Source organism: Sceloporus occidentalis, unplaced genomic scaffold (genome assembly GCF_023333645.1).
Source record: "Sceloporus occidentalis isolate IW3139 unplaced genomic scaffold, rSceOcc1.0.p SCAF_5, whole genome shotgun sequence".
In the NCBI taxonomy this organism is placed as follows: domain Eukaryota; kingdom Metazoa; phylum Chordata; class Lepidosauria; order Squamata; family Phrynosomatidae; genus Sceloporus; species Sceloporus occidentalis.
Window position 1 is genome coordinate 7,713,030 of NW_028316985.1, and position 23,916 is coordinate 7,736,945.

General features: G+C 41.7%; 1 protein-coding gene across 4 annotated transcripts in view; it reads right to left on the reverse strand.

Moving 5' to 3' along the window:
* Positions 1-23,916, reverse strand: part of LOC149311635 (scm-like with four MBT domains protein 2) — an 87,891-nt gene that overhangs the window by 8,010 nt on the left and 55,965 nt on the right. For 3 of the 4 annotated variants that reach the window (XM_089527512.1, XM_089527514.1, XM_089527515.1), the window contains 9 exons: positions 21,600-21,682; positions 19,549-19,675; positions 15,300-15,413; positions 12,797-12,839; positions 11,387-11,457; positions 9,853-9,992; positions 6,129-6,238; positions 2,260-2,435; positions 1,269-1,450 (listed from right to left, as the gene is read on the reverse strand). In XM_089527512.1, coding sequence (XP_089383638.1) covers positions 1,269-1,450; positions 2,260-2,435; positions 6,129-6,238; positions 9,853-9,992; positions 11,387-11,457; positions 12,797-12,839; positions 15,300-15,413; positions 19,549-19,675; positions 21,600-21,682 — 1,046 coding nt within the window. Of the gene's footprint in view, positions 1-1,261; positions 1,451-2,259; positions 2,436-6,128; positions 6,239-9,852; positions 9,993-11,386; positions 11,458-12,796; positions 12,840-15,299; positions 15,414-19,548; positions 19,676-21,599; positions 21,683-23,916 lie in introns of all 4 variants that reach the window. The other variant, XM_089527516.1, reaches the window with a different exon arrangement.

A 23,916-nucleotide genomic window follows, 5' to 3' on the forward strand; every position in this document is an offset into this window, starting at 1 on the left:
GGTGTTCTGTGGCACAAAATACTGAGCTATCAGGGCCCTTCCTATCATTAGGTAGAAGGAAGCATGTTGGGGGCAAGTCGATACTTCTCCATCCTTTCTTCAGGTCCCCTAAGCTAGCCCCTTCTATGAAGAATGGAATGAAAAGGGACTACCATCTTGTCTTTTGGCTCAGAAATCAAACTGTCTTATGACCAGTTATAGCCAATGAATAAATAAATAAATAGCTAGCAGAGTAAGGTGGGGAGAGACAGGAGACCTGACTGATAACTTACAACCAACAAACTAAAAGAAGACAAGAAATATCATTTCTAAATAATAAAGCCCTTGTGGGCTGCGAGGCAATATATAAAGACTTTAAAATAAATAATAAAATAATAATTTAAATAAATTTAGAAAAAAATTACCCAAGGTCAACCAACCAAAAATATATACACACTAAAAGAAAACTAACATCAATTCACAACAAATTGAATGTCAATTTTTCGAAATTCTACAAATTTAACATGACAGGCAAACAGTCGTATGCCAGTGCAGGTCAGCTGAGCATAAATGAGAACAGTGAGAAAAGATTGAAAATAAACACGATAACAAAGCCAGATGTCTTTCCAGGTCTGCCACCTTATCATAGAATTATAGAGAATTATCAGAGAATTATAGAGTTGGAAGAGACCACAAGAGTCATCCATTTCAAATCTCTGCCATGCAGGAAGACACAATCCAAGCACTCCCATGACCACCCAGTCTTGTTTAAAAATATCCAAAGAAGAAGATTCCACCACACTCTGAGGCAATGTCTTCCACTGCTGAACAGCTCTTAGCATCAGGAAATTCTTCCTAATGTTTAGGTGGCATCTCTTTTCCTGCAGCTTGAATCTTCCTACTCTCTGGAGAAGCAGAAAATAAGCTTCTCCATTGCCCTGGTTCTCTCCACTGACAGAGCCAAGGCAGCAGAGAATGAGTGGCAGCACAAGCTCCTTCCTTCCCTTCCTGCTGCTTCCTTGCCTGGCCATGCACCCCACCCAACACAGTCCTCTCCAGGTCTGGACGGGTGGTGGATGGGCAGCCAGGACAGTGAGGCAGTGAGAGGGGAGGGAGGGCAGGTCACCACCACCACCACCACCACTGCTCCCCCGACAGCCCATTCTGGACACCCGCACTGGGTGACACCAAGCCTAGCGAACCACTGACTCAACCATTTGATTTCTGACCCATTGTGTTCTATGTGTTGTTGATCTTTCAGGGAAGGGAAATCGGAATTTACATTTCACCTCTGCAGATTCTGTTGGGTTCAGATCTGTTGTAGATGAACGCCTCTTCCTGTGTGCTAAAATGAGTTTCCGCCTCTTCCTACGCCTCGCTGGCTTGCCATGTCTATTCACCAGGCTCTGCAGATTGCCCTTTCCACTAGTTGGAGGCTTAATGATTTTCTTTCTTTTTCCATCATAATAATCTGGAATGAAACATGTATGTCAAAATTTGGTTAGCTACCAAACCATCCAAAGTCTGGGGAAATAATGTAGGCATAATGTAGGCAGCAGCAGCACAGCAGGATGGAAACACTTAAAAACAACAACATAGACAGATGTTATCTTATGTCCTCCCACCACTGCTGTGCATCACTCTAAAAACTACTTTACACTGACTTAACAGAGCATTACCCTGGTGTAAGCCACCAATAGTATTTTCTTCTTATCTAGATTCAAGCCCTCACTCAGCTTGGAGATCTACGAGTTGACCTTCAGTCACTCCCTCCCTGATTTATTTCACATGGCTGTTGTGAAGATAAAGTGATAACCCTTTGTGAGGATAAAGTATAAAGACTTAAGTTACAAAAAGGAAAGATGGTGTATACATGTAACAAACATTATACTAGAAGAGACTAAAGGTCTATCCTGTCTAGCATTCTGTTCACAAAAGTGGCCAACCAGCTGCTGATGTGAAATGCACAAGCAAAAGAACAGGACAACAGCATTTCTCTCTAGCTAAATGTGCCCAGTCTCCTGTCAAGACAGTCTTGCCCATCCAAACAATTACCCAGGAGGAAAGGAGACACCCTTCTTACTGAATCCCATACAGGGGACACAGTCAGCCATCTCATGATCAGCAGCTGACATTTACTTGCTCTTTGGGTGACAGATATTGTCTTACTGACCTAGGAAGTGCTGGTTGGCCAAAAGGAACCTGGACAACTAATGGTCACCTTCTACAAAGCAAATTCCAATGCTGTAGTCCAGAACACTGTTTTTAATTCATACTTACTGTACTTAGTTTTGGTGTGAATGGAGCAGTTCTCTGGGCAGGCTTCAGTAACTGGAACTGGGCTGAATAAATTTGGACAACATTCCAATTTAACACAAACCCTCCGGCAGAAATCCAGGACTTGATCAGATGTACGGACAATCTTGACTGATGCTCTGTAGGTTTTTCCTCGATATCTGTAGTAGCAAGTAACAACATGGCAAACCTTACTGTATGAAACAAGAACTCAAAACAAAATAATGTTTCTGGAGTTACAGATTAGAGATGCCAATCCTCAGCTATTTCATCTTTTAATTTGAGGATGAATAATTATGATAGTTTTCTTCCAACTGCAGGAGAAAATGAATACTGCTCTGCAGTATTTTCCCTGTATTTGAATGTCCCAAAGTGCTGCAGGCAAAAACATGTGGAGGTTTTTTTGGGGTGGTGGTGAAAATCCCGTTTTCTGCAGAGAAAACAGATTTCCGATGCAGGGAACTGTTTTCTGAGTAAGAAACCCTTTTGTGCAGAAAACATTTTTGGGGCAAGAAAAATATTTTTCTTCTTCTCAGAATAATTTCTGACAACATTTCAGGATGTTTGAACTCTCCATGCTGGGAGGACCATTTTTTCAATCTGGGAGCAAATTATTATGAAAAATTCTTTCTACTCCTATTACAGACTTCAGATTTTGTTTCAAAGATGGCTTACATGCTTACTGAGCTACAGATCCTCCTATGCTTAGGGCCACATATGTTTTCCTCCGACACCAGGCTCAGGATATTGAGTGTTGCAGATGCAAGGTTATCATGTAGAAGATGGAGCAGACACATTGCTTGTTGCTCTAGAGGGCAAGACTAGTCTCGAATCATCTTTGCAGAGAGCAGCATTCAGCAAAACATTAGGGCAAACATCCTAACAGTGAGAGCTGTACAACAGTGGAACAGGCATCCTCAAGAGATGCCAGGTCCTCCTTTGCCAGACAATGGCAACCAATTACTTCCATGTCAGTAGGATGGTGAATCTCCCTTGGGTTTTAGAATGAACCACCCCGCTGACAAGAAAGACATCAGCCATCACTTTTGCCAGAGATTTTTCCAGCAGGGGCTATGCAGTCATTCATCAGGGATGCTGTAGCTCTGTCCTGGATTGCAATATAGGTGCATATGCTGGGAATAAAATTCTTCATTAATTTAGTTCTCAAAGAAAGCCATTTTATCAATTTTGTTCCTCCTGCAAGAATGTTTGTGAGAACTGTGCAGTTTTTGAAAACCGTTCATAGTTCAGGACTTATGCTGCATAAAAATCTGCACTTTTCCCCACATGCCAATTTTGGGGAGAATAAATCCAAAACTGTGAAGATTCTCAGCAGTCCAGGATTCTTTTTTCAGAGTTTCCTGTCATTTGAAGAACAAGTTTTCAGACCATTTTTGAATTTTTAAAATATTATTTCCATCCCTTGCATATACCTGATTTCTGTGACTCCTTGCTCACTTTTTTTTCAGAGAGGGAGGATCACATAAATCAGGCATGTTCTTGTACACAAATACTGGTCATGGTAAAGACAAATTTGGCAGCAGTTTTCCAGGGTTGCAAGACCATTTCTTCTCCATCTCTTGTACCAGATACTGCTTATGCTGAAGACCAAACAACTGATCTTTTGTTTTCACAAATGTGTTCACTAGTACTCATTGTGTGCTCCATGACTGAGCTAATGTCCCTTGGAACAAAGCTTGGAAATGTTACTTATTTCAGTTACAGCTCCCAAAATCATCTTGTGGTCATGCTACGTAGTGCATTAATTTGTTGTTGTTGTTGTTGTCATTGTGTGCCTTCAAGTTGTTTCCACCTTATGGCAACCATAAGGCAACCCTATCACAGGGTTTTCTTGGCAAGATTTGTTCAGGGCGTATTTGCTTTTGCTTTCCTCTGAGGCTGAGAAAGTGTAACTTGCCCAAGGTCACCCAGTGAGTTTCCATGGCTGAGTGGAGATTTGAATGCTGTTCTCCAGAGTCATAGTCCAAAGCTCAAACCACTACACCATCCTGGCTCTCTGTATTTACTATTACTCATCTTGTAATTAAGGAATTCTTGACAAACCTCCAAGGGATTCAGGAATCATAGTGTGAATGTTTAAAGAGTCTTTCTCTTTGTCTCCACTTCTCATGCAGGTTTTCAACATGCCACTGAGGGCTGGAGTAGTTATGCATTAAAAAGTCTACTATGTTGAATGATGTCACCCTAGATAGCCATATTATTAATAGCATAATCGTTGTTCCAGTGAGACTTAGATTTTGCCAGCTATCTTTAAGTAATTTAAAAAAAAAAGGACACTTCAGACACTATTAGCTGGGAGCACTGTAAAAGTTCACTGGGTTTTGTGAGAGTTGTAGCATTAAAGATTCCACAAGTAAAATCCATGTTGCTTTTCTAATTAATAGTATTACAACTGAAGCTAAAGGGGCAGGGATCAAAGTAATGACCTACATAAGAGAACCTTTGAAAGGAAAACAAGCTTAGACAACCAAGAATACATAGAAAGTCTTGTTCTGGGGAAAAGGGGGGGATTTATAATTGGACTCGCTCGCTTATTCTGTGCACATCATATGTGTGATGAACACAATGCAGAGTTTCATAGGAAAGCAGAAGTAAAAGGAAAGAGGAGGAGAAAAAGAAAGAAAAAAGTAAGAATGATCAGATCTATTTTTATGTTTCTAGACATCATGGCAGCAGAAACCAGAAGGACCCTGGTGTTAGGCATCAATTAGAATAAATTATGCCCAACCTAGAAAGGCATGCCGTTTTGTCTTCATAAGTTATGTAAACTATATTTGTGTAGCTTGTGTGGTTTACAAATGTGTAAATTTACATTTGTGTTGTAAATTACATAGGTACATCATTGTATGATTTATCCTGTGCCCACAAGCTACTAAGTTCATTTGTAAACATAAGAATTAACGGTCTGCCTATACAGAAAAGTCTTTGCCTGCAGACAAGGGGCCAACTGAGCCTCTCATAGGAGGGAGTTCCAAAATTTGGGAGCAGCCACTGAGATGTCTCTTTCCTATGTCCTCACCACAGCGATGGGATGGAGAGAAATGTCCTCCACTGAAGGTCTTAAAAGTAAGGCAGGCTTAATCAAGGTGTGGGGAAACCTGATGGCATCCAGATTCTTGGAGAACCACTACCATAATCTTTTGCTCTTGGTCATGCTGACTAGGCCTGATGGGCATTACTAATGATGTCCATCTTGGGCAACCTTTCATTTGTTGGCTGCCTTTGCCAGAGTCTCTTGTACCAGCTGCTGCCCAGTAGGGTGACCACATGAAACAGAGAACAGGGCTCCTGTACTTTTAATAGGGGTCAGACAAGGAAATTCCAGCACATGTAGCCTTGTCATGCAAGTTACAGCTGCTGAAAGTCCCCTTTCCACATTATTAACGATATAGAAGACCTGCTCTTTTTTCCATGCAGCCACCATAATTCCCAGCTGCATGTTTGCAGGACAAAGAGGGAAAAGTGTGAACAGGAGGTTTTAAGGAATAAGTGGCAGGAGGGTGAAACATGTCTCTCCTGCCAATTTCCCCATCCACCATCCTAGTTTCCATTGCTGCAAAGCAATGACACCTCAGACACTTCTGATCAGACCTCCAAAATCACTCTTAGACTAACAGCCAGGGCAGAAGAGACATGTACCAGGCCAGACACAGCTTGGATGCCCCATCAGATAAATGATGCATCTGCTTTTTTAGACAGAAACTCACAAAGTGAATGGGAATAAAAATGAGACACTAGGTTTATACCATTTCAGCTCCTTCTCCAAAATAGCTTTTTTTCAAACATCCCCAGATTTTATTTTATTTTAAAGAAGAAATGAAAGTACCCCTTACTTTGCTTTGAGTGTCTCCTCTTGAAAATTCCATCTGGGATCCTCCACAAGCTGTAATTCCCGCAAAACACTCCCAGGTCTGTATGCAGAATTGATTACCATGCTAAGGACCTGCCAAAAAATAGCAGAAGATCCTTTTTTAAAGGAGGATCCTGTCCACGTTTGTGCTTTTGAGCATGTGATGGAAGCTCAGTGCAAGCAAGATAAATTTGGGTACAGCTCCTGCCACTTCAGCTGCAGAGAGCCAGGGGGCAAAGAAGCAGGGAACCTTTGAATGTCCTGATATTTTGGCCTGGATAGGTTGATGGAAATGTTGATCTAGGTTGCAGTTGCTATGAAAAAGGCAAATTCCACATTGTACATATCTGTGCAAGTATATCAGGGTTATCAGCTTCCTGTCAGTCCCCCAAGTCCCTTCACTGTGCCCCCGCCAATTTTTTTAAAAAAAATTCAGCCATTTGTTGTAAAACAAAACAAAACAAAAAACAACTATGCAAAAAAGCTTCCAAAATGTGCAAAAATACCCCCATCCTCCCCCCAAGAAAACCTCTCACGTACTTTTATTTTTATCAGAGTCTTTCTAGTGACAGGAATGATGCAAAGTCACTTCCAGTTGCCATTTTGGGAAGGACTCAGATGAAGTTATAAGCATTCGGAAGCATTTGGATAGAAGCATTTACTTCAGATGTAGATAGAAGCTGTTGGAGGGAGGGGTTAGTTTGCATTAGGACTGGAGGAGAAAATTGGCCTCCAGCCCCTGTGCAGTTGCCCAATTTTTCCTTATATATATCTGTGGACCAACATATATGGGATCATTCATGCTTGTTGTTGGACTACAGCTAACATCAGTCCTTAGCCAACATGAAATTACATGATTGTTAGCCTACACTGTTTTAACCTGTGTTGTTTATTTTATTGCTTATAATTGTGTATATAATAGTGTATGCCACTAGCAGGTCTTTATATTTTATTTTATTTTATTGTATGTCCAGCGCTGTGTAAACCTACAGTGCTTTATAAATAATAATAATAATAATAATAATAATAATAATAATAATAATAATAAGTTAATGGTGAAGAATGCTGGAAACTGTACTCCAACAATTAGAGCCAGGGTGAGCAATGTGTGACCAATGTTCTGTATTATCCCAGGGGTAAATTCCCCTCTTAAAAGCTCTCTAGAGAACATTTTCTTTAAGCCTTTGGCCTCAAGTCATTTTAGACCCTTGTCACTTAAAATGGCATCTCCTGGTGTTAAAATGGACCAGGGCTGCCCCAAAAACATTCCCCTTAAAGGTGTTTGGGGGCATTTGGGAGCAGATTTATTTGGATTAATTTTTTGGTAGAGAGTGAGTTGACTGCTGCCCTTTAGGATCTCTTGGGGACTAATGTGCCCCCCCCCCCTTATCGAGAGGGTCTCATGAGGGCAGAATTCAATTTCATGGAGGTTATGGGGGGTCATACTCTAGAGGTAGGTGGGGCAAATGCAAAAAGAACTTCTGGACACTTTTTGTTTTTTTGGATAAACCTGGCAATCCTGGTGGCCTCAGGAGGTTCCTTGGCACAGAAAAACTGTCCCCAAATCCAAAGCCCACCCACCTTAAGCAAATGTCAGTTGGAAAGAAAATAGATTTTCTCTTAGCCCAAAATGCAGGATTTGTTCACTGAATTTTATTTATTTATTTTTATACCACCTTTCTCCCAAGTTGGGACCCTGAAGAATTGGGACTGTTCTCCTACTTCAACTATTAATAATAATAATAATAATAATTTTTATTTCTACCCCGCCTTTCCATAAAAAATGATCAAGGCGGCTTACAAAAGTTAAAAACTTTACAATACAAGATAAAACAAGACAATATGAAGTTAAAAACATAGCTACAAGAGATAAGAACAGGAATCAATAAATTACATATATCAAGGCAAGAAAGGGAAAAATCAATTTACAATGATCCGGGGTCAAAAAAGGAAGGGGACAGGGGCAGAGAAAACAATTAACTAAGGTGGGAAAGCCAACCGAAATAAATGGGTTTTTAGATTTTTCTTAAAAGAAGCCAATGAAGCGGCGGAGCGGAGCTCTACAGGGAGCTTATTCCAAAGGGAAGGGGCAGCGATGGCAAAAGCCCTCTGTGAGGTCCTCACAAAGTGTGACCTAGGGACCTGCAACAGATTTGTCCCGGATGTACGAAGAGTGCGGGGTGGATTATATGGGGAGAGGCGGTCCTCCAAGTACCCTGGGGCCAAGCCATTTAGGGCTTTATAGGTCAAAACCAACACCTTGTATTGAGCTCGGAAGCAAATGGGCAGCCAGTGAAGATCTTTTAAAATAGGTGTTATGTGGTCCGACCTGGAACTGCCAGCGACCAACCTAGCTGCCATATTCTGCACCATCTGTAGCTTCCGGGTTTGGTACAAGGGTTGCCCCATGTAGAGCGCATTGCAGAAATCCAATCGAGAGGTTACCAAAGCATGTACAACAGTTTCAAGGTCCCCGCGGTTCAGGTAGGGACGCAGCTGGCGTATCAGCCGAAGCTGATAACAAGCACTCTTGACCGTCGCATCCACCTGAGATGTTAGCTGGAGCGACGAATCAAGAAGCACTCCCAAGCTGCGCACCGAGTCCTTCAAGGGGAGCGTGACCCCATTCAGGACCGGGTGACAGATCTCACCACCCGAAACTGGGGAACCTATCACCAGTACTTCCGTTTTCCCTGGATTCACACTGAGTTTGTTCTCCCTCATCCAGCCCATTACTGACGCCAAGCAGGCATCTAGAGGAGAGATGCTGTCCTTAGTTACTGCATCAGTCGGAGACACAGAGAAGACTATTTGGGTGTCATCAGCGTACTGATAACACTGCGCCCCGTGTCTCCGGATGATCTCTCCCAGCGGTTTCATGTAAATGTTGAATAGCATAAGGGACAAAATCGCTCCCTGAGGGACACCAGATGTAAGGGCCCTCTTATCGGAGCGACAGTCCCCCAGCTCCACCATCTGGAATCTGCCCGAGAGATAGGACCGGAACCACTGCAAAGCAGTGCCCCCGATACCCAACTCTCAGGCGTTCCAGAAGGATACCATGGTCGATGGTATCGAAAGCCGCTGAGATGTCCAAAAGCACCAACAGGGACACGCTACCCCTGTCCATGCCCAGACGGAGATCATCAACTAAGGCGACCATGGCAGTCTCAACTTCATAGCCCGCCCGGAAGCCGGTTTGAAATGGGTCCAGAAAATCGGTGTCATCCAAGATCGATTGAAGCTGAAGAGCGACTGCTCTCTCGATCACCTTCCCCAAAAAAGGCAGCAGCGAGATGGGCTGATAATTGTTGTGAATCAGGGGGTCTAAGGAGGGCTTTTTTTAGCAGGGGTTTAACCACTGCTAATTTTAATTTGGATGGAAACAAGCCCTCTCTTAGAGATGTATTAATGATGAGATGCAGAAGTGTTAACACTGTATCTCCCCCCTGAGCTGCCAGCCATGAGGGACAGGGCTCAAGGGAGCAGGTCGTCTTCCTAACACTTTGAAGGATCTTGTCCACTTCCTCGGTACTAACAAACTCAAAGTGATCCAGTATAACAGGGGCCACGGAGGCCCTGTTCCCCTTAGACTGATGGATTGCTGTATTTTAATTCAGCAAGGATATAAACACTGAGGAAGGAAGGAAAGCATCAACTAGAGAGATGGGTGTGTGACCAAAGTTGCCACGTAACACAATCCTCACCTCTTTAAGAACAAGCACACACTTGCCCGGACCAACAGACTGGGGTAGCTCTGCCAATCTTCCTTTGTTCAGATGTGGTCCTGAGAAGCAACGATGATTGATGAATAGTGCTGGACAACTGTATCTCCCATTGATGGTACCTGCAAAGATGATGTACACAGTCTCAGGTTCTTCCTCCATCCTCACTTTGAATTGCTTTCTCTCCCCCAGCTCCTATCCATCTTCTTGGAAGTGAGAGGTAAGAGCAATGTGGAAAAAACTGCTCAAGATTGAACCATTCTTTCACCATCTCAGAATCAGGATGGTTAAAGAATGAAAAGGCCTGTTCTCTTTTCTCCTCTACTGTTTCAAAAGAACTTCATCAGCAGAACATGAATTCAAATTTTCATTACTGGTTCTATTTGTGAAACTGGGGGCTATAATTACACTAGTCTGGTGTTTAACTTGGTGCTTAAAGATGCATTTGTACCACCACCTTCTTGACAATAAATCCTAATGGGCAGAGCCAGAAGTAGTTTGAAGGACAGGGGACAAGAACCTTGTCCTTCAACATTCTGATGTGATATAAGGGATTGAACCTGAAATATTTGAAACCAGGAATGTTTGGTGTTCCCTAGGTTGGGGTAGGCAACTGTCAGAGACTAGGAACCACATTAGCCACACAGGGGACCTTGGAACGCCACATCCTCCACATTTTTTTTTGCTCCAAAGAGGCATGGAGGGCATTTTTACCATGTTTTAGGGCCCACTGGGCAATGTTAGACCCAGAAAAGACCTTTTAAAAACAACAACAGGAGCTGGGGTCCTTTTCTAGGTATTTCCTGTTTTTAAGCCAATAAGTGGCATATTTTTTACCCCTTGAGAGGTGCCTAGACACCAAAAAATGGCTTATAAGGAGGCACACATTGCCCAAACCTGCGAGCTGTAATTTGAACACCATTTTAGGAATTTGTTCCAATAAATAAGTGACAGATAATATAGTGGTACATTCACATCACACAATTATAGGACTATGTTCCACTTTAAATCTCATGGCAACATCCTAGTTGTAGTAGCGTCACTAGGGGGTGCGGGGGGTGCAGGTTGCACCGGGTGACACCACTGAAGGGGTGACACTACTGCAGGAGAGATGACACCTGATGAGCACCCCCACCTCCCTGCCATGTGCTCCCACCATCCCTTGCATGTGCAGCTTTACTCATGAGTAAAGCCATGCAAGGCAAGGAGTTGGGAGCAGGCCCTTTTGGTTCTGCCCCAAAGCCCCACCACCTGCACGGGGTTAAACCCTGGTGCGGGATGCTGCTGCCTAGTTATGCATCAGTCCCATTGTGCTTTGGGACACCAGCTAGGAAGTGCTGATGTGCATCAGTGACTTTGTTGGCTCTTCTATGTAGTAACATAACAGTGGTCCCTTACTGAATACGGACGTTACAGAATTGCCCATTTCTAATTCTTACAGACTAACATCCATTTACGGAGACATAAGCACCAACAGGATTCTGGCCCTTTTTATTTTCTCAATAAATAAACTCACTCATTGCATCTGTCTGTGGAATTACACAGGGGCCATGCATTATCTTCTTAACAGGCACTCCAGGTGGTAACCTATTGGATGACAAAAATATGTGAAACTTGGGGGTGCATAAGGACTGCTTGACATAAGACAAAATGTCCTATTTTCAGTGTACTTCCAAGTTTTAAAAAGGCCTCTTCTGGGCCTAAAAACCCCAGAGGGCATGTGTACAAACACAGTGGAACTCCCTCTCATGATACTCACAGGATGCAAGCATGTTTTCATTAAACATTTCCCCCCTAAATATTTTCCAGGGCACTAAGGTGCCTTTGAGAGCTTCAGAAATATGAAGGGCCACATACAACCCATGGGCCAGACATTTCCAGCTCTTTAGAGGCTGTGGTAAGAACTACAACAAAATCATATATTTGAAGCACTCTGAACACTTGGAAATTCTGCAGAAACATTATGTTTAACGGTGCAATCATATGTCTACTCAAAAATCAACGCTACTTATTTTAGGTGGTCTTACTCCCAGGTAAATAGGTACAGGACTATAACCTGAGTCTTTTTCTTGACCTAGTGTCACTTAGGGATGAAATTCTTCACTAACTGACTTTTTAGAGAAAGCAATGTATAATTTTTCCAGTTTTCTTCTTGGTACAAGAAAGTCTACAAAAAACTTCAGTTTATCAAGACTATTTGCTGCTCAGAACTTATTCGGTGGTATTTTTTGTACAGAAAGCAGCCTTTTCTGTACAGGAAAGAGTATTTTCAGAGTGCTATCAAGAAATTACAAAATTTCTAGTACAAAATTCTACTTCTTGAGGAGAAAAATTCCTGCACAGAAAAAAATGGTGTCTGGATAAAAATATCATGTGCCAATTTTGTCACCAACTGGGCAGAAATCAATGTGTAGAAATGTTTTTTGCTGTTTTCTGCGCAATTTAGCCCTCTCTGCCATGATAAACTGCAACTCCCAAGATTCCTTTGCATGGAGACATGACAGCTAAAGTGGTATCAAACTGGATTATTTCTGTAGTGCATATGTAGTCCTACTGTATCTCTCAGGAACATACGTTTATCCTGTTGATTGCACTTTTCCTGAGACAGGTAGGGAAAGGAATTTATTTTCCCTCATTCCTGACAACAAATTTTGTTGATTTAAAATTAACAAGATATCCCTTTAGGCTCAACAGACATATTTGCACACATGCATGCATGTACGCACAAACAAACATATCATTCTCAGATGCACATTCTGCCTACACTGGCAACATCATTTCCAGATGGTATCTCTGCATGCAGAACATTCTTTGTTGCAAAATGCCAGCCATTTGGCTTAGCTGTTCTATGCCATCCTAGAGCATAAATCTTATTTATTTACATATTAAAGCCGCTTTGTTATTTACATGTTAAGTGCCTACTTACTGCTTTTCGGGTTGTACAACAGCAACCTTTCTCTTCCTTTGTACTGCAAAAGGAAAGGGAGAACAACAGCAATTTGGGCAATGTACGTTTGCAAATGTCTTACAGGTTCTATTGTCTGTGCAGGGGTAGGGACATCAAAGTCATACACAACATTAAAGATCTTCTCCCTCTTTTATAAGCCTGTAAGAATGCAGCTCCTGTGTGTTAGGAGAAGCAGTGAGGCAATCTTTGTCTATACTCCCAGGCAGAGTATTCTAAATACCTCATGAAACTACATATTGCAGGACTGCACAGGATGGAATTATTGCAATTAAAGTGGAATCAAAATGCTTTAAATGTTTAGGGTGAAAGGGACCAGTGTAAAGCATTTTCGTATGCCCTCGGGAGGTAGGTTTGAATTCTTCCTCAAGCAGTCTGACACAAAGGCAAAGGCAACTACTAAGGCTGAGTGAGAAAACCAGAGCATGTCCAGTTTCCCTTCTGTATATGTAGTACCCTAAGATTCTATCTGAGAACTTTCAGACTGGAACTCAGATCTAATCCTATCACTTTAGGAGAACTCACACTACCATAAAATATTACAAAGTCACTTCTTTTGCTGCAAAAAAGAATCCTATATACACCTACCTGTGATTTAAGGATGAATCTACACTGTAGAAATAGTGCAGTTTGACACCACTTTAAGTGCCATCACTCCATCTTATGGAATTTTAGAATTAGTTGTTTTACAAGGTCTTTACCCTTCTCTGCAAATAGTGCTGGTGCCTGACAAAACCACCAATCCCAGGATTCTGTAGGATGGTGCCACAGCAGTTAAAGTGGTGTCAAGCTGCATTACTGCAACAGTGTAGATGCACCCTAAATGTGACTGAACCCAAAAGGAATTCCTCCTGAGTAGGCCTATATAGGAGCGAATGGTAATTAACATGGCTAATCCTTTGTAACTGCATGGTTTGGAATATTACGTGTGCTTAATTTCACTTACACTATAATCTTGTCTGCTGTTGTGTCTGCTTTGAACAGTTAGTGCTACTATTTTGTTAAAACATTATACTAAAAGACCCTATGGTATACTTTATATCTCTGCTCATTTTATTTTTATGGGATCTGTGCTTAACTAAAATACCAAAGCAATGCCAATATTCTCACATTCAGAAGAACATGCAATGCAATTAAATGCTGCAAGCCTGATTACCCCCAGGCATTTTTTTTTAACTCAGTGCATTAACAGTAAGCAAGACTGAACGATTTAGCTTCTGCTGCGCTCACCCAAATTAGGTACGGATCTTTGATTTGAAAAGTCAAATATGTTTTAGAACAAAACAAAAATAGCAATATATTTTAAAATCCACGTAGCAAACAATAATGTAAACAGAAAGAAGATCCTTTTTTTAACCCTTGCGGACAATCCCATCTATTCTATTTCCTGGACTTTGGTTCTCTAAAGAAGGTGAGAAGAAAACGTGAAGTCATGCCTTCAAGTTTATTATTCATATTCTGGCTTATTTTTTGTCAGTCACTCCCAGCCTGTGGAATGATGTGCTGGAAGAGATTCAACAGCTGAATACGCTGTCTAAATTCGAAGTAGCATTAAAGACCAATCTCTTCCAGTGGGCTTATTCAGATGATTTCAAATTGTGAATTTCAAATGATTAATTTTAAATGCAGATTGTTTTAATATGTGTACATCTTGTGTGTTCTTTTAATTGATGTGTGTTTTAAACAATGTCTTTTTTCACAAATGTTTGTCTGTTAATTGTTGTTCCCCACCTCGATCAGTGGAGAAAGGCAGGTAAGAAATAACAACAACAACAACAATAATATGGAAGCCAAGAATCATAGGTCTAATCTGCACTGCAGAAATAATGCAGTGTGACACTGCTTTAACTGCCATAGCTCAATGCTGCTATGGGATTTCAGGAGTCCGGGGGGGGGGGATTCCACATGGCTCGCAGCATCACAGCGCTCCTCTGCCACTGCATCCCTACGATGCAGCACCAAAGGAGCACCTTAAAGCCATGGCGCCATGGCTATTGCACCCTGGAAAGGCTGAATCGGAGCTGCGGCGTGTGATTGTCACGGCCTCATGTGGCTAGGAAAGGGATGGCAACATGCTGCACCTTAGCGGCTGTATGTAAAGCCCCTTCCTTGACCTAAAATGTCTGGGGAAGGGGACTAATTTAGCTGAAATGTCTCCCATACCCTCTACAGGGTATCTGGGGGCATTTTTTTCAAACTTTCTTTTTAAAAAATGACCCTTCATTGTCCCTTGGAGCCACAAACATGATGCTGGAACAACACTATACACTTGCCCACTCCTGTTTTAGAGATCTGCAGTCCAGCAACAACGGCAAAGGACTGCTTCTTCTTCATGTCCCCAGCCACCATCAAGGCCACTTTATAGAGCTCTGCAAAATCTAATTCCCTTCTGCCGATCAGGCTGTAAATGGTGAAACACTATGGGGAAGGTTAACCGTATAAATTTGCTGTTTCATGTACTTACAAATTGCTTTATGTGGTGCCAAGAGCTTGTAAGCATTCGCTTCGCACCACCCAACGGGGAATATGTCCATCGATTCTATGTCAACTATGTATTCTGAAGCAGGCACCTGTAAACCTATAAACACAAATTTATAATGCAATTTTTAAAGCTAAGGAAGGAGGTGACAGGACACAAAGAAGCATGCTTTTCTCTAAAACACACACACACACACACACACACACACACACAGAGAGAGAGAGAGAGAGAGAGACACGTGTAGTAGCAGAGAAGGCAAATCATCTCTCTCCAGCAACAGCAATCATCTTTCATCATTTATGCTCCACACATAAAGAAAACTGCCTTATTCTTTTTTAAAAAAATAAGCATTTCCCAGTGTATTTAGATTCTATATGTTGATACCAGCATAATTATAACTTTGCCTATGCTGTTCATCTCCCACCGCCCCTCTGCTGGATTACTTCACATATACTGTTTTAGCAATCTTCCCACACTCTTGTAAGATAGCTTGGTAACATGAGAGACCATGGCTTGTTTAAGGAAGGTGCTCCATGCAGTGAAAATGATGGTGATACAGTTGACCCTCCACATTTGTGGCTTAGACTTTTGCATCTTTTATTATTTGTGGATTTGATTAATATGTTCTCTCTAGAAATCTCTAGATCCTCCAAGGCGACTCAGCTGAAAGCAGACCACACAGCTGTACTGAAGAACCAAGAGATTCCTAGAGAAAACACTTCTCTAGGCATTTGTAGGTCCTCCAACATGATTCTATGGTCATTTTCTGGCAGATGTTGATCATAGACTCGCACTGGAGGACATAGACATTCCTAGAGAGGTGTTCTTGCAGACAAAAAGAATAGTGGTTTTTTATTTGCAGTTTTTCCACATTCATGGGGGTCCTTCACTCCTAACCCTTGCGAACATGGAGGGATCACTGTAATTTGCAAAGGTCTCACTTCATACCATGTTGAACTATATCTGCCATTCTCTGGACTCTGGGAGGTTGTTTTTGGGTCCCCCCATACTCAAACACTGTTGCCTCCCAGTTGTTGCCTTCCTCCTGTTCTTTAATTTTATTTTAAAAATATTGATTGACCAAACAATCACTCAGTTGGCCTTCTGGTGGTATCGAACCCTGGACTAGGTCTTAGAGTTGTCTACCACTCTCACTTACAGACAAAGGTAGTGTACTGTGCACTAGTTCCGTCTTCTAATCCACATCGAAAGGACAATACAATAATCTAAGTTGGAGGTTTGTCATAATTAGACAACTAAAACTAGACATTATTTAGATTTTCTAACAATGCTCCTGTACTTTGATGAAAAAGTTCTTGATCTCATACAGTTGTTTCACAATTATTTTGTTTAGGAATGAACATCTAGAAAAAGAGTGAGTATTATATAAAGTACAGGAGCATTGTTAGAAAACATTTATTTATTATTATGGTAAGGCTGGGGGACAGCTGCTCTCGTAAAAGAGAGCTGACATCTGGCGTCCCTCAGAGCGCCGTTCTGTCCCCCATGCTGTTTAACATTTACATGAAGCTGCTGCATGAGATCATCTGGAGACATGGGGCGCAGTTTTATCAGTACGCTGATGACACCCAGATCTATCTCTCTATGTCTCCAATTGACACAGTGTCTAAGGATGGCATCTCTCCTCTGGACACCTGCCTAGGGTCAGTAATGGGCTGGATGAGGGAAAACAAATTCAGATTGAATCCAGAGAAAACAGAGGTACTTGTGATAGGTACCCCAAGCCCAGGCAGGGAAATTTGCCATCAAGTCCTGGACGGGGTCCCACTTCCCCTAAAGGTCAAAGTTCGCAGTTTGGGAGTACTCCTGGATTCATCTCTACAATTATCATCTCAAGTAGATGCGATGGCCAGGAGTGCTTGGTACCAGCTTCGGCTGATACGCCACTTGCTCCCCTACCTCGACCGATAGGACCTTGAAACTGTGGTACACGCACTGGTAATCTCTCGTTTAGACTTCTGCAATGCACTCTACATGGGGCTACCTTTGTACCAAGTTCGGAAGCTTCAACTAGTCCAAAATGCAGCAGCCAGATTGGTCGCTGGAACTTCCAGGTCAGACCACATAACACCTATTTTAAAATCTCTACATTGGCTACCAAATAGCTTCCGGGCACAGTACAAAGTGTTGGTTATCACCGTTAAAGCCCTATATGGCTTGGGCCCGAGTTACTTGAGGGAACGCCTCTCCCGGTACAATCTGCCCTGCACTCTCAGAACTGGGAAGAATCTACTAGTTCATACAAAAGTCAGACTAGTAATTACTTCCCTAAGAGCATACACAGCTATGACTCCCACGTTTTGGAACAATCTTCCGGAAGAGATCAGAATGATTCCAACTTTAGATGCCTTTAAGAAGGCACTAAAAACACATCTCTTCCGGCAAGCATACCCTCCTGATCTTCTATAAGATCTGAAGAAAACTTCACCTCAGGAAAAATTAAGATAACTTTATCGCAGGATGTATTGTGGTTTTAATATTGTACTATCACACTTGATATTAGAAAGTTTTAAATTGTTTTTAAATTGTAATTTTAGCTATTTTGTAATTTTAGATATTTTATTGTTGAATTACTGTTGTAATCCCGCTTCAATCCATTGGGAGAGGCGGGAAAATAGAAATAAAACCTATTGTTATTATTATTATTATTATTATTATTGGAAGCATATAACTGCTGGTTGTTGTTGTTTTCTTCATTTTAAGGTGTATGGGGCCCTTCAAAACCCAACTGAGGCTGTATCTGGATCGCAGAAATATCCAGATTGACACTTTAACTGCCATGGTTCAATGTTATAGAATTCTGGGAATTATAGTTTTGGGTGACTTTTAGTCTACTCTGTCAGAGAGTTCTGGTGCCCCACCAAACTACACTACCCAGAATTCCATAGCACTGACCCATGGCAATTAATGTGGATTATTTCTGCAGTATGAATGCAGACAAAGAGAACCAAAAGGTTGAAGAGTGAGTGGGTATGCTGAGAAGTAGAAGACAAAAATTGTAGGGGGGAAAAAACCAGCCCTTAGGAAATGTTCAGTTTAAGGAACAAGTGAAACAGTTGCTTTTATGAGTGATACGTGAGGATATGACTGTGAACTGTATTCTATAAATTTACGAGGATGGAATAAGTTTCCCCCCCTTTCATTAATAGATTTCCCCCCTAGAGTATGTAGAAGATATATGCTATTGCTTATGGAATGTAAACTCTAAAACTCAGTATTAAGTCCTACCATGGACTAGTAAAAATTAACAGTGTGGATCACAAGAAAGAAAGTAGCATAAAACAGCAGAGGAGAAATAATGTCAAAAATGGTAAATACTCGATTTTCTTGTTGTGGAAGGCATGTTGGGTGGGGGCAGGAGCCTAGCAGGTGCTGCAGTTGTTAAAAACTTCAGAACGTTACATTTTTATTACAGATTCTGGAATCCCCCAGCCACCATGCCTACTACCTATGAAGGTAAGAGGTAGGAGTCCGGGTTGGATCTTTACTATTTGAAGAACCATATCTCCCTATATACATAGAGACTTGCAGGGCTCCCATTCATAGCGTTGCCGTAAGTCAAAGTCAACTTCATGGCAATTGACAGCAATCTCACTATATGAACATGCTGCTGCAGTCAACAGCAATGAGCCCTCTTTCAACAGCACTGCCCAGTCCTTCACCTCTCTACTCAATCACCACCAAACTCTGGGTGACTCTTGCACAATCAGAGATCACCTTGACTTCTGTTTTGCAGTAACCCACATGTTTCTATTTCTTGTCATAGAGGCCTAGTGGTACCAGAGGATGAAGAGGAAGGGGAGCTAGTGGGGAATGACACTCAAAGAGGGCTCTCCATGGGTGATGGTTACATCATGGTCTGAACCCAAAACTACTAAAGTAACCTTCCATTTGTTCTCATCTACAGTGCACCCACACTATAAGTGGGCGCCCCCATACGCGGCTTCCATCTTACATGGAAGCCACACAATGGGAGAGTGTATGGCGCGTGCACTCATTCTCCCACAATGCAAGCACAAACCCCATTCAATCGAATGGGACTCGAGCGTATGCGTTTTTTGGCTTATGCGGCGGGGTCCAGAACGGATCCCCTGCGTAAGCCAAGGGACCACTATAATATTGCAATAAACTAGGTACTACGGCCACCCATGGGTACCAAATGGGGTACAACAAGATAAGAGCCCACTTGAGCGGAGTAGGCCTAGTAACTTACCTTCAAAATGGAGCCACATTAACCTTCCTTTTACTGATGAAACAGATGCCACACAGATTTCAGCTCTATTCTTGGGGTTCACAGCCTCAAGCTTCATGTTTTTCGTAAAGCCTCGGCTGAAGGATACCTGAAAGAGGCCAACCATGTAGCTCTGAACAGTTTTCCTTAATTTTGTATCTTATCTTCTGTGCAGACATGAGGGATATGCAGACTAGTCACAACTGTCTCATCCCCAACTGTCTCATCCCACATAGATTCCCCCTAGCCTAGCATCATCTAGTTCACACAATGCAGGCTAAAAACCCAGGTGCAGGATTGGGCCTGATCCTGCCAGACTGGACACAGATCTGGCCCAACCCCAGGATAAATAGCCATTTCCACAGGGTAATTTGACCCCTGGTTTGCCATGGAGTTTCCTGGGAACTCTGTGGCAAACCCTGGCTGTTCAGATGGCCCTCTCTGCTTCCTATCTTGCTGCACCATCATCCATATTCAGAAGCCCTCTGTTGCCACGTCTGACAAGGAAATCGGGTGCTGGACACAACGAGGTGCCCCATTTCCATGTCAGATGCAGTGATAAGGGGTTTCTGAGTATGAGTTAAGGAGCAGCAATCTTAAGAGTGCATGCTGGTAGCGGGTCTTGGGTCAGCATGGGGATGAGCATGCAGACAACAACCCATTCCTGTGCTGACCTGGGGACTGAACTGAGTGTGCATCAGGACCAGGACAGCACAGGCTGAGTCCATACTATCCTTACCCCCAGCAAATGTAACTGTAACTATATACCTGATGGCTGAACATTTTATATCATCATTGCATTAGAGGAAGTGGATTGCAATAATGCTCAGACAGATCTCTTAGGCTACCTCTACATGGCAGAAGTAACAAAGTTTGACACCACTTGAACTGCCATGGCTCAATGCAATGCAACAAGATATTTAGCCTTCCCTGTCAGAGAGCAGTAGTGCCACAACAAAGTACAAATCCCAGGATTCCATAGCACTGAGCCATGAAAGATAAACCGTGTGAAACTGCATTAATTCTGCAGTGCAGATGAAGCCTTAGCCATGCAGTTCTCAAAGGACTAGTTTTTATCCCTCCTCTTCTATCTATATGAAAAAGACATACCTCCTCCTCTCTCTCTCTTCTCTCTTACAAGACCTGCTACTTAAACTTTCTCAAGCAACATTAGTCCAACCTTCACTATTCAAATTATTTTATAGTGTCAGTTCAATGGCTATTGTGAGCTGGAAGGGAGAGGAGCTCACAAATATTTAAATGAATAATGGAAACTCAGCAGTTACTGTCTGCTCTTGCATGCCAGCTAAGAAATATCATTAAATGCTGAGGGCAGCAATTTCAGCAGCTGTTTTAACTCTGTAATGGGCATTCAAGATTCATCACCACACAGAGCTGCTAAAGGAGGGCAGACTAATGGGTGCTGATTTGCCAAGGATCTCATGCTGGCAACCAGTGGGAAGATTGAAGATAAGTGAATGGCATTCATTCAAAACTTCAAATTTGGCTCAAGTGATAGAAAATATTTTTTTTCCAAAACAGACAGGCAGCAGACTCTTGGTGCAATGGCTTTTGCAGTTGTTGCAAATTCAGAAAAATGCATTGTCCACCTACACTATGACAGCAAGCATGTGACGCTATCCTTCTGATCGTGATCATCATCCACACCATTGGAAAAGCTCAAAGGTACAGATAGGGTTTCCACATCCATGGCTGATAAATGACCAGGGTTTGATTCCCAGGTCAGCCATGAAACCCACTGGGTGACCTTAGGAAAGTCACATGCTCTCAGTCTCAGGGGAAGGCAAGAACATCAAAAATATATCAACACATCAATATATCTCTATCAATATCTGTCTGTCTGTCTGCCTGTCTATATTATTCATTGCAGTTCAACACTGATTAAGGCTTCATCATACTATAATGTAATGTAATGAAAAAAGGGAAGTTAAGTCCCTTTTTGTGGGGTGACACAAGTATGGGACTAGCAATGCTGTCAACAATGAATGTAACAGAATAAAAGGAAATCTTACATTTCTGAAGCATAACTGGGGAGCTGCTTCTGCCCCACATTGCTTCTGGTAATCTGCCCAGTCAAAGTCCTGGCTAGAATAACCTAAGTGATGACACAAAACACAAAAACTGTTACTGATTGCTAATGCAGCTTTCTCAAATCGGTTGAACTACAACTCCCATCACCCCCAGTCAACATTAGTGGTACTAGTCTAGAATGATGGGGTTTGTAGTTCAATGCATCGAGAAAGTGTCAGGTTTGGGAATGGTGTTCCATAAAGCAGGCACTTTTTTTTTTTACACAGAAATAATTTCATGATGCAGTTGAGGATGGAAACATAATTTGTTACTGTTCAACTTTTTGCAGAATAAAGCATTTCCTGATGCTTCAGAAACCCTTGAGAAAAGAATATAGCAGCAGTATAGATTCATCACACGCTGTGAAATATTTAGGGGAATTATTCTGTACAAAAATATATGTGGTTTTTCTGCAGAAGAAAATGTGTTCTCTCTCACTCTCTCTTTACACACACACACACACACACACACACACACACACACACACACGTGCATACACTGCTAAATATGTGTTAGCTGTACAGGAGACAGTATTTTTGCAGAGAGAACACTGGATACTGTTTCCTGTGAAAAATTGTATTCTTTGCACAGGAAAATAATGAACAAAATAATTCCCTCAAAGATTTCACCAGGTGCAACTGTACAACTGTACAAACACTTTCAACATCTCCTACAGAGGCAACATTATGGGAAATATTCACTCTTGCATGTGAGGGTAAAGAATGTCAAGATGCATAGTGCAAATGGACATCATCCCCAATGTAAATATCTCAATTCCTAATACTACTAACACAGTCCCTATGAAGTACACAAATAAAAGATTTGTATAACCTGTAGTATGGTGACTGCATAAACTATAATACATGTTTGGAGGTTCTTTCTTTTCTTTATAAGCCATGGCTATGTTTATTTATACATTTTGTTGTTATTTTCCATCAGGCCAGCATTATTATTAACAACCCTGCTCAGGTATTGCAAAGGCAGGGCAGCCATTACTTCCTTGCTTGAGTCAATACATCTGTAGTGCAGTCTCTCTTTTCCTACTGCCTTCTATTTTACCAAGCATTATCATCTTTTCCAGTGAGTCACATCACCTCACAATATGTCCAAATACATATTGGACATATGTCCAAATACACAATACAAGAGCCACAGTTTAGTCATTTTTGCTTCTAGTGAGCGTTCAGGCCTGATTTGCCGTAGAACCCATTCATTTATCTTTTTTGTCAGTCCATACTCACATATATAGAAACTGGGAATACTATGGCATGGATGATCTAATTTTGGTATTTAATGACATATCCTTATGCTTGGAGATCTTATCTAATCCCTTCATTGACACCTTCCACATCTTATCCTTCTTCTGATTTCTTGACTATAGTCTCCATTTTAGACATGCACATTTAACAAGGACTACTGTAACTGAAATTCAAATATATTAAACCCCACTGACTTGTGGGCCTAATTGCTGAGCTGGCTGCCTATTATTGTTATTATTATTATTATTATTATTATTATTAGGTTCTGTTTGTCAATTGGCAAAGTCAAGACCTGTCTGCTCATGTTTCTCAAAGTTCTTTATTTTAAATCACATTTGGACTGGACAGTCCTTCTGGAGTTATCCAAAGTGCTTCACTTTTTGGGGCATAGGGTTTGCCAACTTGGATAGCCACTTTATGGTTCTGACAGAAACCAAGAGTCCCTGTGTTACTGATAAGGAAAGCTCCAGGCATCACTGGGTAGAGGGAAAGAGATAGAAAACTCTTCAGAAGGTGGCACTTCATATAGGGTTTCTCACTGCACTTCTTGTTCTGCACTACAAACCCAAAATACACTTCATTTGTTTCATTTCTACTTACAAGCCTTTAGAAAACTCACAGAGGGTCAGATGGGGCTTCAGGGAAAGTTTTAAAATGTAAACTGTTTATTAAATATAAACAATCTCAGCTCATGCATTGTATAAGATTTCAGTTGCTACAGGAGTTAAGTTATAACCAAGACTTGCATGGCCACAGCAAAACACACAGATGAACACTCTGCAAAGTGCAAGCTTCCTTGAGCGGCTAATGGAATTGTGCTCTCCTTTTAATAGCTCATAAAACAGACAATCACTGTTAACACTTAAAGAAAGCAAGAGGTCTATAAATCCAGCTTAATAAATATAAGCCATGCCAAGTCAGTGCTTACATATGGTGGCAGTTAATGAATGTTAATTTTATGGCTGGCACCAAACAGCAAGTGCATAAGGCCTATTTCTGG